The sequence below is a fragment of the Silene latifolia genome, chromosome 1, assembly GCF_048544455.1.
Source record: "Silene latifolia isolate original U9 population chromosome 1, ASM4854445v1, whole genome shotgun sequence".
NCBI lineage: Eukaryota > Viridiplantae > Streptophyta > Magnoliopsida > Caryophyllales > Caryophyllaceae > Silene > Silene latifolia.
This window is the reverse complement of record NC_133526.1, coordinates 53,427,017-53,445,493: the sequence shown is the minus strand read 5'-3', so window position 1 is coordinate 53,445,493 and position 18,477 is coordinate 53,427,017. Positions and strand designations below refer to the sequence as shown.

Here is an 18,477-nt window from a genome sequence, read left to right as displayed (position 1 = left end):
TAGTAAATAGCTAAACAATCCAACTTCTTCCTTTACTTGCTTTGTTTCTCGGTGTTACTTGTGGATGCCTCATATGAAATACATGATTTCCCACTGCCTTCAAACTCTTCACAAACTGCAATTTCTAAAACTTGGCGCTTCGGTGGGGTTCTCACTTCTGATATATCTGAACTGTAGCTTTCATAGTACTCTGAGTGATTCATCTATATTCATGCAATAATTAATATTAATTACTTCTCATAAAATTTAAAACTTTGATTTGAAAAGCAAAGTGAAAGAAACTGTGTAAAACCTTGGAGCCATAATATTTTGCTTTCCACCAAACAATTATGTCCTCGTCATCTGATATAACAGCTGCTGTGTAATATTTCGAATTCTGGTCATTGTTGCACCTTCCCGACTTCTCAATTTTGCACACCCACTGCTTCCCTATGAGCAATTCTAATTCTTTGGGCATGTTAATGCTAAAATGCTAATATTGGAAAATATGAGTTGCTCGCATTTTTCATTTCAGAGAGACATTCTACAGCAGTCGTATCGATATATGCTGCTAGCTGGGTTTCTAAAAGCAACAAATTAGCACTATTATCCTCTTCATTTTCAAGGTGCCTGCTGGTATGCTCATCATCTTTTATATGGCACATTATCTGAAACCTTTGGTCAAATAAACTGATTAATATATATATATATATATATATATATATATATATATATTTATTTATTTATTTATTTTCAGTACTTCAAATCTGAATAAAATAACATGTAATGTAATTAAACCTAGGAATAGCATTAGTCATTGGTTCTTGATGTCCCTTGCAAGTACGTTTTAAACACCTCCATAATTTATCATGTCTTAGTGCTGCTTTCCCATGACAAAAGTTGCATGCATAGTAAAACCATTTGAAGCTTGAGTCTATCTTTGTTATCGTTGCAAGTACGCTAAAAACGCCAGCCTGCATAAATAAATGAAATAATAAGACGGTTTTATTATGATTATAAGTAAGAAGGTTATTTCATATATAAAATTCAGAAATATTATCACCTCTTTATTCATGTTATTTCGAATTGATTTGTGAATATTAGTGTAGGACGTCTTAAATTTCTTGATTTTTTGTAGCTGAAATAAGTGAGGTAATGGAATTGGATCCACTTGCACCATCTCTTTTCTTGAATTCCAATACCTCTGGAATATCAGGATTGACATAAATACGTGTTGCGTCAAATGAAGTTTTAATACGTACTGTCCCTGAGATATCGTAAACAATAATTTGGGTTGTTAATGCAAGTACACACATTTAACTTTTATGTCATTACTATGTGGTGAATCATTTACTGTTTTACTTACCCTTCCATTCTGTTCGTATGACACATTCCAATGCTAGAATTGGCCTTTCTTTTGCACTGGCATAGTCATTGTTGATCTGAACAATTTGTTTGACATAATCTCCAAAGACATAGAATGACAATCTGTTGTTACTGCAGTTAATCAACAATTACAGTAACTGTAAATAATAATGTTTCTAATATGATTAATACTACATTTCATACAATATTATACTCACTGTTTGTCTGTTAGATCAACATGCGTCCATTCATTTCCTTGTTCATGTAACATCTTAAATTCCCCAATTACATCTGCACATTTACAATTTTTCATTATTTCCCATCTTAATATTCATATGTATGACAATTTAAATATTATAACAAAATATATAGGTATTACCTAGATATGTATTTGGCTTAACATGCTCATCGATTATATCGGGAAAGCTAGTAAAGCTAAATCCAAACTTTGGTATCTGTGTATCTGTTATCTGAATAGCGTACGTGGAGTATTCAAACCTAATTCTCTATAAGTTCTGGGTAGCTGTCATATAACCAACATTCTACGATACTGTAAATTTTTCCAACTTATAAATGCATCCTTCTATCATTGTATCCTTAAACTTGTCCAGCAGTGATTTTCTGATACTGGCTTGAATCAGATGGCCCTATGAAAGGATGTACATTTAGCATTAATATGAAAATAGTGTATAAAAATATGAGATTCATAAAAACTAACTTAGAAAAAAGTAGATAGGCATACATGTTCATCAACCAAGATCATTTCAGTTGAATAGATTTCTTCCTTGTTCATGTGATTAACTCGATTCCATAAGCAAACAACCCGAACTTTCAGCTCCACATTGAAAATATTTTTTGCAAGTCGTGCTATTTTGGTTATGGTAATATTGTGTGCCATTTTTCATTTTTTAAAAACTGATGTTGAAAAGTTTGTGAGTTCTGATTTCTCAATAACTGTATTTATACTTTATCTACTATAGAAGAATGGGAAGGTGATGAGTGGTTTTTTTTAACCATGATCTTAGTAGTGCATCCTAGTAGTGGATGTGGAACTTAGTAGTGGATCCTAGTAGTGGATGTGAAAGTGGTGTTATGGGCAAAGTTAGTTTAAAATGATATTTACTTTTTCAGATATACTGTATATAAATATATTATGTTATACTGAAATTTACGTGTTTCTTGATTAGTATAGTTTTAATAGCAGCATTTATATATTGTATATACTTATTTCTAAACTAATTTCGTAAAATATAGTATAAAAAAATTTATACAGTATATTAAATTCTAATGTAAAAATATTAATAATTTTTTTTTTTATGTAATGCTTAATTTCGTTGGATTATGTAGGTTAATACAAAATAAGGAGATTAAGCGTGAATTATTTGACCTACACAGTTAAACTATGCTGACAAAAAAAAGATAAGTTTCTAATTTCAAATTTATATTTTCGTTTTATAATATAATACGGAGTACATGGGGTTTTGTCATGTTTGCTTATGAATATCATTTCAGTAACAATATAGCTGTTTCAAAATCAGAGGACTTTGCCTTATTTTTTGCCTATTTTTGAGGTGGAATCTAATATAGGAATAAAAAATGGTCTTTGTTATTGTGTACACCGTTTCCAAATCACTTATGCATAATATGAATGATTTTTTTGGCGAATTTGACAAATATAAATGATTCCAATTTTTTTTAGATGAAAACATTGGGAGTTTGAGTAATGTTATTTGGTTCGTGGATAAGAATGCATTTTAAAATTCTTTATTAATGCGTTTTATAAAAACAGTTCGAAAGCGGTTTTAATTTTTAGATTCTGATTGATCAAACGGAATAGATTTTAATTTGGCATCAAAGTATTTTTGTATGTTCGTTTTGAAATCCCACTTTATGTTGCATTTTTGTATGTTCGTTCGGGTCTATTATATTATGAGACTTGACAGCATGATTAGTTATCAGAATGTTAATGTCAATATTGATAAAAATAACGATTGGGGTGCAAATTTGAAATTTGGATAACTTGTAGATTGTTAATAAATTTCAGAACTTGTCTTAAAAAAAACCTTACATCCATGGCAATCCAAACGTTAAAACAAATTAAACAACTAATAGGGAAATAAACTTACAGTAGTCTTTCTAAATAAGCATAAGCAAATACTAAGTAGAACACGCCTAATCAATAAATATTAAAGTAGGTGCATAGATGTGATTGCCATGTTGAGAGAAGATTATCTCCTTCAGTTCTTCTCTATCTTGATTTTCACTGGAGCCTTGCTTGTGGAATGATCTTCTGCCGTAATTGACTTCCCAATGCTTGCACTTGCTTCACAATCGATAACTTCAGTAATTTTGCGCTTCTGTGGTGTGATGCAATCTCTATCATTATCACCTTGCTGAGATTGAGCTTCCTGTTAGACATAGAATAAAGTAATTACATGGCAAAAAACAGAACGGATTTTTACTATTATGTTGTAAAAATTAGTAGAAGTTTTACCTTAGCTTCCTTGTACTTTACCCTCCACCATGCAATGGATTCCTTCTCATCTGTTATAGACAGAGCTGTGTACCATTTGGATTTCTGCTCGATATTGTATCGCCTTGACACTTCAATTTTGCACACCACCGTCTTGCCTATTAGCACCTCAAGTTCCTCGGGTATACCATCTTTGATACCGGCCTACAGTTCAACAATAAATTTATTAAGAAGGAATATTTTAATTTATTATATTCATTCAGTAAGTATATTGACACCCGTCGTTGTGAGTACCAAAAATAAGATTTATAATTCCTATTAAAACTAACCTAGGCTAGTGGTAACAGGGTCGAACCACAAGGAGGCGAATGTAATTAAAAGTTGTCTAAATCTAGTCTAAGGTAACAAGTGTGGGGGTTGATTTGATTTGGTCTATAGCTAATAACAATAAAAATTAAACTAAAGAGATATATTAAATCAAATATAAAGAAGGGTACTAGGATGGTCGGTTCATTATAGTTTCGGCGGCAGCAAACTAAGTCGGTCTAAATCAAGCACATGAGGCGGGAAAACAAGAGGTCCTCTCGGTCTACTCTCAACAGATAGCATCTTTCGATCTCGCTATAAGTCCCTAATATCACTAATACTGACTCTCGTCCTGAAAAGTGACTAATAATCTAAACATTACCTATCTTTCGATCTCAGCATAGTTTAGTCATTTTAATTGGTGGTCAATCAACTGTCTCTATCTCTCGATCTAATGGGTCAGTCACATCCTAAACATTCAACTAGTCGTGTGCACTCGATTCGTCAAATAAAGAATTAAAACAATTAAAACGAAGGTAAAACCTCACGTGGTCAGTCGATCGACTGACACGCGATTCAGGCCGTGTTCATTCTATTGCCGCCTACACTATAATTCCCCTACATCCTAGCACGAATAAATTAGCTACTCATACTAAGAATGATAACAACAATAGGATTAACTATTAAATCTACTGAATTCATGATTGATACGGAAAGATAAATAAATAACATAAAACAATAATATTGGCTTTGGAATCTAACTAACCAATTTCTATACTATCAACGAAATAAGGATGAGTTGAAATAAGACAAAGGGAATACCGAAATTGCAGAGGAATGATCAAAAGCACGAACAAAAATCCAATCCGAAACAATATTCCGAACCCTAATTATTGATATTCTAAAACTAATAAAACTGAATGTCAAACATAGATAATAATTTGATGCCTATTCTGATGTTTCTAGGTTACGTTATATAGAAAATATGCGTAACACTTATTATCAAAACCTAAACACAATGGGCTTGCTTTTCCTCGATCTTTTAATTCTCGTCTGAAGTAGCGGTGTGGTCGATCGACTACTGGGACCGGTCGATCGACTGGGATGCAGTGTACAGTAGTTTCTGGATCCCGTGAGTTGGTCGATCGACTAAGGGTACTGGTCGATCTACTGCTTTAGCTAGTACTTGACTTCTATAATCTCGTGGATTTGTCTTTTGGGCCTTGAAATGCGCACTAAGCTCGTTCCTTAAGTGAATACTTCACCTCAAATGCAATGCAGGATACTCGGGGACGGATTTATCTCAATTTCCGTTGAATTCTTCACATTTCTGCAATAATGTACAAAAACACGAAAGTAGACGGAAATAGGGGAAATGGTAGCTTAAACTACACAAATGAGCTCTGAAATGCGTGTAAAATGAGGTATAAAACATCATATAAATGACACGCATCAAATTTCCCCAAACCAAACCCTTGCTTGTCCCCAAGCAAGAACTAGACTCGATCTAATGACCTAATGGAACAAGTTCAATCTCAGAGCGAATTACAACATGTAAAGCCTAAACCATTTTAATGCAGCAACCAACAATCAATTAGTAATGTGAATCATGCACACGAGTTATAAGGTCGTTAAAAACTGCTGAACCATTAACTATAGAGACTTATCAAATTGGACTCTCACGGGTCGCTCATATCACACATAAGCATAGGTGAATATATAAGAGGATAGAAAGAATTCATTTTGTAAAGACTCTCACCAAACTACGACCTATAAGAACATGCCTGCAATATAATATGAAAACAATCTCTACAACCGTACATATGCATTCCAACCAACAAAAGACCATGACACATGCCGAGGTATAATTGTGGAGATGTGAGGTATGGGTAAGAAGGGGCAAAACATTTATGGGAAAGTGGAGGTACAGGTCATCAAGCTAGTACCAAAACGGAACCATATGGCAACATCCTTCTTCTTGCTCATAATCAAACGAAACGGTGCTATAGCAAGCACAAATCTCACAATCTCCAGTATAAAAGTAATCAACTAACTCCCCATAAGATACTAATGCAACATGGGAGCAAAAATCGCCATAAGATAAGGATTTTGAATTTATGCGAACTGATTTTTTCTTTTCTTTCGAATCTCAGTCGATCGACCAGAATTGGCAGTCGATCGACTGCTTTGAACAGTACAAAACTCTTTTTTCTTTTTTCGAATCATTTTTTTTCTTTTTGTTTCTTTTTCTTTTCTTTCAACTTCTTTTTCTTTCCTTCCTTTCATCTTCCCAACAAAGCATATGCCACCAAAAACGAGTAACAATCCCAAAAACTAAACTACTAGCTTGACACAGGCAGGCTAAATGTAGGATGTAGTAAATAGGACAAAAAGGATATTTTTGGCAGTGTGGAGCTTATGGGCAAAATGAATAAAGGGAAAACCTCTACCACATGTGTCAACAACCCACAAACCGAATGCATACAGGTATTAAGAAGATCAAGTTCATATTTATGCACATTTATAAAACATGTCTCATAAGGAGTACTACTCACATTCCTAGATAAACTGGTCATAAATGTCACCAGTTATAAGCTCTAAAACTCATAAATATGATGTAGTTTGCCAAAATTCTAAGTCAAGTCTCAAGCTCATCAAATAATTAACGAAAACTCGTAGATATGCACTTATACGATTCTACTAATAACATGTCAATTAGCAAGGCCTAGGCGATAAAACAGATGCAAATGCAATGTCATCATTGAAATACTACCGTTCCGACTCGACCTATATGCTTAAAATAAACGTGCATTTGTTTGAAAATTTTGAAATTTTTAAATTTTTTTGAATTTTGTATATATGGATGAAATGAAATAAACAATGCAATAAACAATGCAAGACAAAAATATAAACGTGAAACAGAAATGCAATAAAACTTATGCAAATGCGACGCAAAACCCTTCCCCAAACCAAATCACACAATGTCCCCATTGTGCAAAATCATGTAATGAAATAAAATAGAAACGGGAATTTGCGAGAAAATAAGTAAACAAGACATAAAGTGAAGACAAGGAGACTCACAAGACTTTAAGCGCAGCAAAAGGAAACCTCCCCAAACCAGCATGAGCTAGGAGGTTTCTGTAGCCAGCAATGCTACTAATAAGTACCTGAAAGACAAACAAATACCACTCATAAAACCGAGAAAGTAATAGCGAAGCGGTATAATGTGCACAAATGAGAAAAATAGAAGAAATAAATAAAACGACGGAAGATAAAGTGGAGTAGAAAACTCCCTCAATTCCGCAAATCGACCAAACACAGTAGGGGGGATGTCGTGAACAGGTACAGCAGTGCAGGGCGGTCGATCAACCACATCACTCAGTCGATCGACCAAGGTGAAGGGAACAGTAGCTCCTGGAAACTGCAGACCAGTCGATCGACCACATAGCTCAGTCGATCGACTGGGAATACTGCTGTAACTTCTGATTTCTTCGTATTTGCTCAATTACTTGAGCTAATGAGGTCTAAAAACCTGTAAATGCACAATAATACGCGCCCAAAATTTGCGCAAAACCCAAAGTAAAGTCTAAAGCACTTAAAAATCCTAAGCAACAAAAATAAATGCGAAGTCTCGCGCACACAAAAGCAATAAACAAAAAAGTTTAACAGCAATAAAATGAAAGTTTTTGATAAAGCGCGTGATCAACTAGTAGTTGATCAAGAATGGCCACGGTATGGCCCACTTCATCGGCTTCTGGCTACAAGAGGTAGCCTCAACGGTGCTCATCTTCTCAGCTGCACCTTCCTCAACTTCAGCATCCGTAGAGCTTGACGGATCAACAGCTTCGTCATCTCCCCAATCAATGACCTCTTCCGGCTCATCAAAGTCCAAGTCGGACTGTCTCACTTTGGATGGCTCATCTTCAAGCTCCTCATCAGTGCCATAACTCAGGCATCCAAGACCGCCTCTCGAAACGAGTTGCTCCTTCACAGCTGGAGCAACCCGCGGCTCTTCCTTCCCCAAACCAGTTCCTGCAATGTCTAAAACAACAGAATCTTCCTCCTTCTTGCTCTCAGTCTGGGGCGGAGGTGTTATAACACGAATAGGAATAGAGACAGGCATATCAGGAAGCACAAAGTATGATTTCTTTTCAGAAACCGTATTACAGGTGACAGGCCACATGGGGTCTTTCTTCCTAGCTGTCTGGGCGAAGACAATAGAATGCTTCCCCACTTTGAAGGTCGGGTCCCAGTAACCAACATCAATAATCGCACCGGCGGTGTGCGAAATGGCCTACCTAGAATGATAGGTATGTGGGCATCCTCGGGCATATCTAGGACCACAAAGTCTACAGGGAAGAAAAACTTCCCTATTTGTACAGGGATGTCCTCTAGGACTCCTATAGGCTGGACCGCAGATCGGTCAGCCATCTGAACGGTCATGTTCGTTACTGCAAACCTATTCAATTTCAACTTTCTAGCTAGACTCAAGGGCATGACGCTAATGCTAGCTTCTAGGTCACATAATGCCTTCTCAATAGAGAAGTGATGTGACCATAATTAGCACATATTTAGCCCCCGAATTAGCCTTGTTCCCATGCTTTTTAGTGCATATTTGGGTCATTTCTTATCTTTAGTTCTTTGTTTTGCATATTCTTTGAGATTTTGATCCCTTGGTAGGAAAGGAGTAAGAATCTTGCATTTTCATGGCAAAACGAGACTAAATTGATCGAATTCAATGACCAAGCATCAAGGAGAGACAAGATTAGAAGGCCTTTGTACATATTATAGTAGAAGAGCAATGTTGAGAAAGGATCCTTGAGTCCCCAAAGAATTTATGAAGAAAAGGGAAGAAAAGAAGAAGATATGTTGCTGAGTGACAATCCGAGCGGATTGTCAACAATCCGTCCGCCCCGCAGCAGCACAATCCGAGCGGCTTTGCCCTATTCCGCTCGGATTCCACCTCCACAATCCGACCGGATTCCCTTGAATCCGCTCGGATTCCAACGCCAGAATCCGCCCGTCCTGACCCTATTCCGCCCGGATTCGGCTCCAGCACGAATTGTCTTCTCCAAGCTACGAAGAAAGAAGCCCTTCTCTCGAAAAATACCGGCTCCTCCTTGCTCAATCTAAAAAGTGTAATTACTAGTTTAGCCCTTAGTTAACCCTAATGCATCCTCCCTAATTTCCACTATAAATACCCCATTAGTCTAATTAGAGGAGCATGTTCTTCTTATCAATAATTAGAGTAGTTAATATCAATCAAATCTCTCTTTAATATTGTAATCAAGTATTAATCAAGTTTTAATCCAAGTTGTAGTTCTTTAATCTCTCTTTTGTTCATCCTTTATTTTGGGTAATTGAAGATTATTTGGGTTATTATTGGGAGATTGACAACCTCTCAATCAAGCATTCAAGTACTTCTTTTATCTTTACTTTATTATTGGAATCATTAGTAGGTATAATCTCTTAATCCCTTTTTTAATTATTGTTAATTACTTTCATTTATTCATCATGTTTCATATTGTTGGTATGATTGACAACCTTGCTAGCATGATCAACATGATAATGAGTGAGTAGTCTCTTAGCTAGGGTTAATGGGTGATTAGGGGAAACCAACATGGGGAATGATTCATGCTTAAATTAATATGCTTTCATGTTTTATTTGCTTGCTTGTTTTGATCTCAACTCATGCACATGTTATATTTGATGAAATGCTAAGCCTATGAATCCTTGCATTTACTATCATCTTCTATCTTTTCAATGAGACTTGTAAGACATAACCCAACTCGAGTCTCATTAGACCATGCATGTTGTTGAGTAGGGAAGATTAAGTCGACTTGTAGGTGTTGTACAATCTAATCGATTCGGCTCCGGGACCCAAACGTTTCTAGGATTGTAAGATATAACCCAACTCAATCCATCACAACAATAATTGCTTGCTTATAATTTGAGAACATGTTTGTATGATCATATCCCATGATTCCCCTATGATCCCATGACACCCTAGTGCCTTTAATCAATTGTTTACACCCCTTTAATTCATCTTGCTTGTTTATTTTCATTGCTATTTTAGTTTAGTAACCTTCTACATCAACCCAATTTGTGACACCCCTTAGACACCACTAGTTGCAATAGAAATCTCATTTCAATACCCGTCCCTTGGGATCCGACCTTTACTTGCCTCTTTACTAATTGTAGAGTTGTTTGTGAAGCTATAAATTGTGTTTTGATTCGACCGTGACCCAACGACCACATCTTAATTTGTGAACACTAAGCGGACTCGCATCAAGAAGGTACCTATATTACAAGGAACGGAAAAACTACCCGGGTCCTCTAGCTTATGGGGTGCAGTGTGAGTCAAATAAGAACATGACTTTTTAGTGAGTGCGACAGTATGCACTGTTTCAAGGGACCTCTTTTTAGAAAGCAATTGCTTCATGAACTTCATATAGGCGGGCACTTGATTCACTAATTCAAGGAAAGGTACTTGTACGTTAAGACTACGAACAACATTTTCAAATTTATTGAAAGATACCTGTTCCTTTATCGGCACTAGTCTCTTTGGATAAGGGGCTGAAAGAAGTAGCTTAGCCCTCTCCTCTAATTCTCGCATGCCGGCATCCGTGGACTTAGGCTGGAAGTCCACTACCTTCTCCTTATTGAAGCTTGACCCCTCTTTAGACCGTCTCAAATAGGAACCATTGATCGACATTGGGTCGTACTTCGGAATCGGGATGGACCCATCAGCACTCGGGTCTTGCCCCAATACTGTCGGAGTTGTCATACCCCGAAACAAATGGTCTCTCAAATTATTGGGCATTGGAGGACGAAATTTCTCAATATCAGCAGCGGCCTCAGTTGATCGACCACCTTGCTCAGTCGATCGACTGAGGTCTACAGTTCCAGAAGCTCCTGTATCCCGCACTTTAGTCGATCGACCGGGTACATCAGTCGATCGACTGATATACCTGGTAGACGCCTTGTTCTTGCTATTTTTCGTTACAGCTTTCTTTTGACTCGGTTCCGCCTCATTCTTTTCAGCAGCGTCCTCGACCATGGCAGGCCTCTCCAGGGTAGACCCACTCCTCAAAGTAATGGTATTTAGGGTCTCTTTCTGGTCAGTTTGAGTCGGTAAGTGTCCCGGAGCTCGAGTGGTACTCTTGCTAGCCAATTGAGCAATTTGGCTTTCTAAAAGTTTCATTCCGGCCTCTCTGGCTTGGGACTCCTTTTGCAACATATTCTTCAACTCAGCAAAGTCAGAATTTTGAGATTTTTGCTGCTGCGGCACATAGGGAGGTTTTTGATATTGTTGTTGCTTATGATGAGGGGGCACATAGGCTTGCTTCTTTGCTTCTTTATTCTTTGCTGCGGAGGTGGAGTTGGATTTAGGACATTCTGGCTACTCCACCTCAAGTTGGGATGAACATTAGGCTCATAGTAGGTGTTTGTCTGCCTATAATGTTGAAAGGCATCACAAGACTCAAAGGGACTAGGACAATTTTCTGAAACATGTCCCTCAGCTCCACACCTTCTGCAGACGAAAGGACCGTCTGACACAGCATTTACTTGGTAAATACCTCCTTTTGAAGCTCCTCCCAGTTCATACTTGTCAAATCTCGCAGTGAGAGCTTCAAGTGCAGCTACAGAAGGAGATTCAGCGCTTCTCCTTTGATTCCCCCTGGAATTCCCATACTCAGCCTTGTAGGTGGCTAAGTCATCAATGATCTTCCACCCCTTAGTCTCTCCCATATTCTCAGCAAATCGGCCATTGGCTGCAGCATCCAAAATAGCCCTCTGATCGTCATACAGCCCGTTATAGAACTGATTGCAAAGACTCCATTTTTCGAACCCATGGTGCGGTATGGTTCGCACCATCTTCTTGAAACGAACCCATGCTTCATGAAATTTCTCATCCGGCCCTTGTTTAAAGCTCGTGATCTGAGCTCTAATGGCATTCGTCTTCGAGGCAGAGAAGTATTTTTTGTAAAATGTCAGGGCTAAGGAATTCCAATCGGTGATCCCATGAGCAGCTCGATCCAGATCTCTGTACCACTCCCTTGCAGCATCACGGAGTGAGAATATAAACATAGTCTCCTTTATCTGGTCCTGGGTCACACCGGTCGGTGGGGTTATAGAGCGACGAATCGATAAATATCTCCATATGCTTGGCTGCATCTTCATTTGCAGCTCCCGAATCGGTTCCTCTCAACTAAGTTGATATAGGAAGGCTTCGGTTCGAATTTCCTATCAGCTCCAGGTAATTCGAACCCCTTGTAAAGATTTTCAGCTGTCGGCTCAGAATGACTTACTATAGTTGCCTCTTCAGCCATGACTGGAATTCCTGGAGAAGTGCTTGTCTCAGCTGAAGAAGTAGAAGCAGGAGATGCAGGTGGGTCTTCTTCGAACAGTTCGTTCTCGTAGTGACTAGACAGAGTACTCAGCTCTTCCTCTGTCGGCAACACCCTTGATGATCGTCTCAACTCGCGCAAGGTCTTCTCAATCTCAGGTTTAAAAGGTACTAATTCACCACCCCGTGACCTGCGCATAAGAAGAAACTACAAAAAGAATATAAGAAACGTTTAAGGAACGGATGTCTCTTAAACTAAGAAACAGACTAAAAGAAAACAACTAAAAATTAGAACAATTGCCTCCCCGGCAACGGCGCCAAAATTTGATACCCGTCGTTGTGAGTACCAAAAATAAGATTTATAATTCCTATTAAAACTAACCTAGGCTAGTGGTAACAGGGTCGAACCACAAGGAGGCGAATGTAATTAAAAGTTGTCTAAATCTAATCTAAGGTAACAAGTGTGAAGGTTGATTTGATTTGGTCTATAGCTAATAACAATAAAAATTAAACTAAAGAGATATATTAAATCAAATATAAAGAAGGGTACTAGGATGGTCGGTTCATTATAGTTTTCGCAAAGACAAACTAAGTCGGTCTAAATCAAGCACATGAGGCGGGAAAACAAGAGGTCCTCTCGGTCTACTCTCAACAGATAGCATCTTTCGATCTCGCTATAAGTCCCTAATATCACTAATACTGACTCTCGTCCTGAAAAGTGACTAATAATCTAAACATTACCTATCTTTCGATCTCAGCATAGTTTAGTCATTTTAATTGGTGGTCAATCAACTGTCCCTATCTCTCGATCTAATGGGTCAGTCACATCCTAAACATTCAACTAGTTGTGTGCACTCGATTCGTCAAATAAAGAATTAAAACAATTAAAACGAAGGTAAAACCTCACGTGGTCAGTCGATCGACCAGGTATGGCAGTCGATCGACTGACACGCGATTCAGGCCGTGTTCATTCTATTGCCGCCTACACTATAATTCCCCTACATCCTAGCACGAATAAATTAGCTACTCATACTAAGAATGATAACAACAATAGGATTGACTATTAAATCTACTAAATTCATGATTGATACGGAAAGATAAATAAATAACATAAAACAATAATATTGGCTTTGGAATCTAACTAACCAATTTCTATACTATCAACGAAATAAGGATGAGTTGAAATAAGACAAAGGGAATACCGAAATTGCAGAGGAATGATCAAAAGCACGAACAAAAATCCAATCCGAAACAATATTCCGAACCCTAATTATTGATATTCTAAAACTAATAAAACTGAATGTCAAACTTAGATAATAATTCGATGCCTATTCTGATGTTTCTAGGTTACGTTATATAGAAAATATGCGTAACACTTATTATCAAACCCTAAACACAATGGGCTTGCTTTTCCTCGATCTTTTAATTCTCGTCTGAAATAGCGGTGTGGTCGATCGACTACTGGGACCGGTCGATCGACTGGGATGCAGTGTACAGTAGCTTCTGGATCCCGTGAGTTGGTCGATCGACTAAGGGTACTGGTCGATCGACTGCTTTAGCTGGTACTTGACTTCTATAATCTCGTGGATTTGTCTTTTGGGCCTAGAAATGCGCATCAAGCTCGTTCCTTAAGTGAATACTTCACGTCAAATGCAATGCAGGATACTCGGGGACGGATTTAGCTCAATTTCCGTTGAATTCTTCACATTTCTGCAATAATGTACAAAAACACGAAAGTAGATGGAAATAGGGGAAATGGTAGCTTAAACTACACAAATGAGCTCTGAAATGCGTGTAAAATGAGGTATAAAACATCATATAAATGACACGCATCATATATAGTTTGATTTCTTGCCTTTTTCAGGTCCGAAAGACATTGTGTTGCAGTCTTTTTTATATGTCCCTCCAGCTGGGTCTCAAACAGCAACAATCTAGCACTGTTTTCATCACCATTCTCTATGACACTGCCGGCATCTACTTCATCTGAGATATGATATCTAACCTGAAACCTATAGTTACAAAATAAAAGGTAAGTTTTAGCTTATATGATTTAACTCTATAATAATTTAAAAAGGTGTTTAAATGGAAAGACATGATAGGGGACCTAGGTATAGCTTCAGTCATTGGTTCACGATGGCCCTTGCAATAATCTTTTGTGCATCTCCATAATATGTCATCATCTAAAGCTGCTTTCGCGCGGCAGAATTTGCATGAATAATAGTACCACTTAAAGTTGGCGTCTAACTCAGTTATAGTAGCAAGTGTGTTATAAACGCCAGCCTACATTTGTGAATTTATTACAATTGAGTTACACAACTATTGCAATTAAGAAAACTAAATAGTAGAGAAGTATACTGTTTGTATCACCTTGTCAATGTTGTTGAGTTCAGTAATTGTCTTGAATGTTATCCTTGGGCGAATGGTTGCCTCCTCAGTGCTTGGATGGGTTATAAGTGAGTTATCTGAGTTTGACCCACTTGATCTGCATAACTCCTTGCACTCGGATACTTGTGGAATATTAAGGTTGACATGTATACGCGTTGCATCGAATGCGGCAGTAATTCGAACCTCACCTAAAACATAGACATAAAATAAATCATTAAACATTTAGTCTAGTTTTAATACAATCATCTATTTTATATGCTTGAGTGAATATTTTTAATTAGTAATTACCTTTCCATTCTGCACGACTAACACATTGTACTGCGAGCACTGGTCTTTCCATTGCACCAGCGTAGTCAGCAATTATCTTCTTCACTTGTTGGACATAGTCGCCAAATACATAAAATGGTAGTCTGTTATTTCTGCATTTTTCAAATACAATACAGTGAATTAGCAGAGGTAATTTACTTTAAATTTTCGTTTTCAATTATTAATACAAACATAGCAGCATCAGTTATTTACTCTTTGTCGATTAAGTCAATATGAGTCCACTCATTCCCTTTCTCCGATACAGCAATCGGGTGTGAGGCCTCAAATTCTCCAATGATATCTGTGAATACATGAAAGCATTTGTTGTCATAGGATGATACACAACTTAAGTGACTGAAATCATAAGTATAAATAGAGGTCATCTTTACCTAAGTAGAAATCTAGCTTAACATTTTCATGAATAATGTCAGCAAAGCTTGTGAATTGAAAACCATACTTCGGAATGTGTTCATCATTTGTCTCAATGGCAAAAGTTGAATACTCGAACCAAATCCTCAATGGGTTTTTGGTGCCAGTCATGTAGCCAACGTTATCCGCAACAGTGAACTTGCCCAGCCTATAGGTACGACCTTCAGTGACTCTGCTTTTGAACTTGTACAACATTGACTTGCCTATACTTGCTTGAATGGTATCACCCTATTTTATTGTATAACAAATGTCAGAAATTAAATATTGTATGTTGTGTTGTAAATTGACTTGAATAAAGTTGGTACTAATATGTTCTATTTGCAGAACCGGGAAAGAGGGCTGCAATAGGTAATCTGGATCTGTAAATCACCGTGTGATTATATTGATTGGGTAGAAGGTTACAATTCAATGATCTAATGATGAGAATTGGTATAGGCCCAATGATGTTATGAGGGCCTTGGAGGAAATGTGGGTTGAACAATTTGATAATGCAAACCTTCCCCACAAACGTAATAGATTATCCTGAAATATAATAGTAGCTAAATATAAACTATTTGTTGAAGCATATTTTAAATTGTTCCCCTTAATGATGAATGCTACTTCTGCAACCTGAAAGTTGCTCACCTTAAATTGATATTTCTTAAAAGTCGTGAATACTGCATTACATTACTTGATTTTCACATTGAATCAAAATCATGGAATGTTTTTCTCATTCTTTTACACTAAATTATAACCGTCATATTCATAAACAGAACTTAATGATATATTTCAACATTAATTAGAAAAAAAGCATTTCATCAACCAAATTACGGATATTCGCTACCAAATACGTTAACTTATAATTGTAATGATTTGGATCAATTGTAAATTGCTAATATTCAGATGTACATACCTCTGCGTCAACCAATATCATCTCAATGCCATAGATCTCTCCCTTGTTCCTATGATTCTCACGTTTCCATAAGCAAACAACACGAACAGCGATCTCCACATTGCGAACATACTTGGCCAGTTTCGAGATTTTGGTTGAGGTAATTTGGAGTTCCATATTAAGATTTTTGTGAACTATTGAAATTGAGGAGTTTTTCAAAAATTGTGACTGACAGAATAAGAAGATGGAATATATATAGTGCCTGACAAACAGAAACGGCAAATTTAGGTCAGATGGAGTATGCACGTTTGTTGCAGTTAAGAGAGAGAGTGGGAAGTTACTAAACGGCAGTTCTAAATCATGGTGTAGTGAATATTTCTTTAGTGGATTTGTATTGTCTAGTTACACTCTGTACGTGGTATTTGTACTGTATTTTATACTTGGTATATACGGTGGGCTAACAGGAGGCTGACAACTCAGCTTTTGTGTACAATTTGGCAGTTAGTGGCAGCTGCTTTAATATATTAAATAGATATGTCTAGACTTCTTACTAGACTTGGGCTCTTTAACTTGAAAGATGCTCCCACTGTTATCACATAACTTGGAGAAAGTCATTTGTAGAGGGATTCACCCTTAATCCCTACGTTGACCATTTTATCACAATTTACTTAGATTCCTTTTGTAGAATTTGCTATGCGCGAAACTAAAACACTTTTCTAGTATCTTACTCCTGAATCAATAAAACATCCTAGGATTTCAACAAATACCTTTCGGTTTGAAAACTAAAGTTTGTGCAACCCTTCAACACCTAACTTAGTTTATCATCCAAACATATGAACGAATCCTTAATTCTTCTCAAGAATCTCAAGGATGTTCTTTAAGGCTTTCATAAGCCATATCATGGGAATTATCTTTTTATTGACTTATCATGCTCTAGGCATATGATACATCATGCCATGTGCGTCTGTTGGCATACATGATCATTCCAATGGCGGAAACATTAGAAATATATTTCATGTAATCAACAACTTAATAGGTTCAGTGAACGACTATGACTCCATCATAGTAATTCCACTTTCATCAACATGAACAGCCTATTGAACCTTGTTGATGTACAACAGATACGAAAGATCTCATCCTCATAAGATTCTCAACTTAATGCCAATATTCTCTCTCATAGATTCAAAAATCTAGAATACTTTGCACCCTTTTCCAAGTCTCCAATCACTCTTTCACAGAAAAGAGCATTGGTACATTATTCTCAATAAGTAATATGTTATCAACATATAAGAAATGAGAAAATGATTTTGGCTCCCACTTAACTTCATGTATAATCATGATTCTTCAATCATGTGAATGAAACCATTCACTATTATCACATGAACGAAAAGTATAATCCTTTAATACTTGCTTAAGACCATTCTAGGATCACTTAAGAAAGCTACGCATAATATGTTATAAGGATTCTTAGATCTTTATATAAGGTTTTGTGTTCCAAACACATCCTTCTCTAAATTCCCATTTTAGAAAAGCGAATTTTTAATATCATTTGCCATTCTTCATCAAAATGAAATGCGGCAATTCCTAACATAATTTATCTTGATTAACATCTTCATGTCAATCTATGCACTCAGTTACTCTAAAGCTCTATTTACTTTTGAGGAGACCCTCGCCTTAAAGTAAATCTACTCTTGAGTAACCATTTTCGGATTGAAATGCTATGGCTCATTAGTAACAAGGTCGATTTGGGATAAGGTCATAATACCATTACTTTCACAAAGCAATATTTTAACAATAAGACATGTGCGATAAACTCCCACTGAACTATGCTCCCAATCTATCTTTATAGATTATAGTTTAACTATACTCCCACTCTATAGTTCCATTACTTTCACAAAGTAACACTATAAGACATGTTTGTAACGATCCAATCTACTCCCACTCTATCTCTCAGAAATACATCTATCTTCTTGAGAGATAGCTTTGTGAGATACAAATATATATATGGTGGAG

General features: G+C 36.8%; 1 protein-coding gene and 1 non-coding gene across 2 annotated transcripts; one reads left to right on the top strand and one right to left on the bottom strand.

The window, feature by feature from the left end:
• The first annotated feature begins 11,972 nt into the window (after positions 1-11,972).
• On the top strand, positions 11,973-12,079 carry LOC141621447 (small nucleolar RNA R71). The gene has a single exon (XR_012532340.1). It is a non-coding gene; the product is annotated as a small nucleolar RNA R71 (small nucleolar RNA).
• Positions 12,080-15,135: 3,056 nt separating this feature from the next.
• LOC141646866 (uncharacterized) lies at positions 15,136-16,641 on the bottom strand. Its single transcript, XM_074454848.1, has 4 exons — positions 16,486-16,641; positions 15,554-15,821; positions 15,378-15,465; positions 15,136-15,277 (listed from the first exon to the last, which is right to left on the bottom strand). Exons 1-4 carry the CDS (start codon positions 16,639-16,641, stop codon positions 15,136-15,138), a joined length of 654 nt encoding a protein of 217 aa, XP_074310949.1.
• Positions 16,642-18,477: the final 1,836 nt, after the last annotated feature.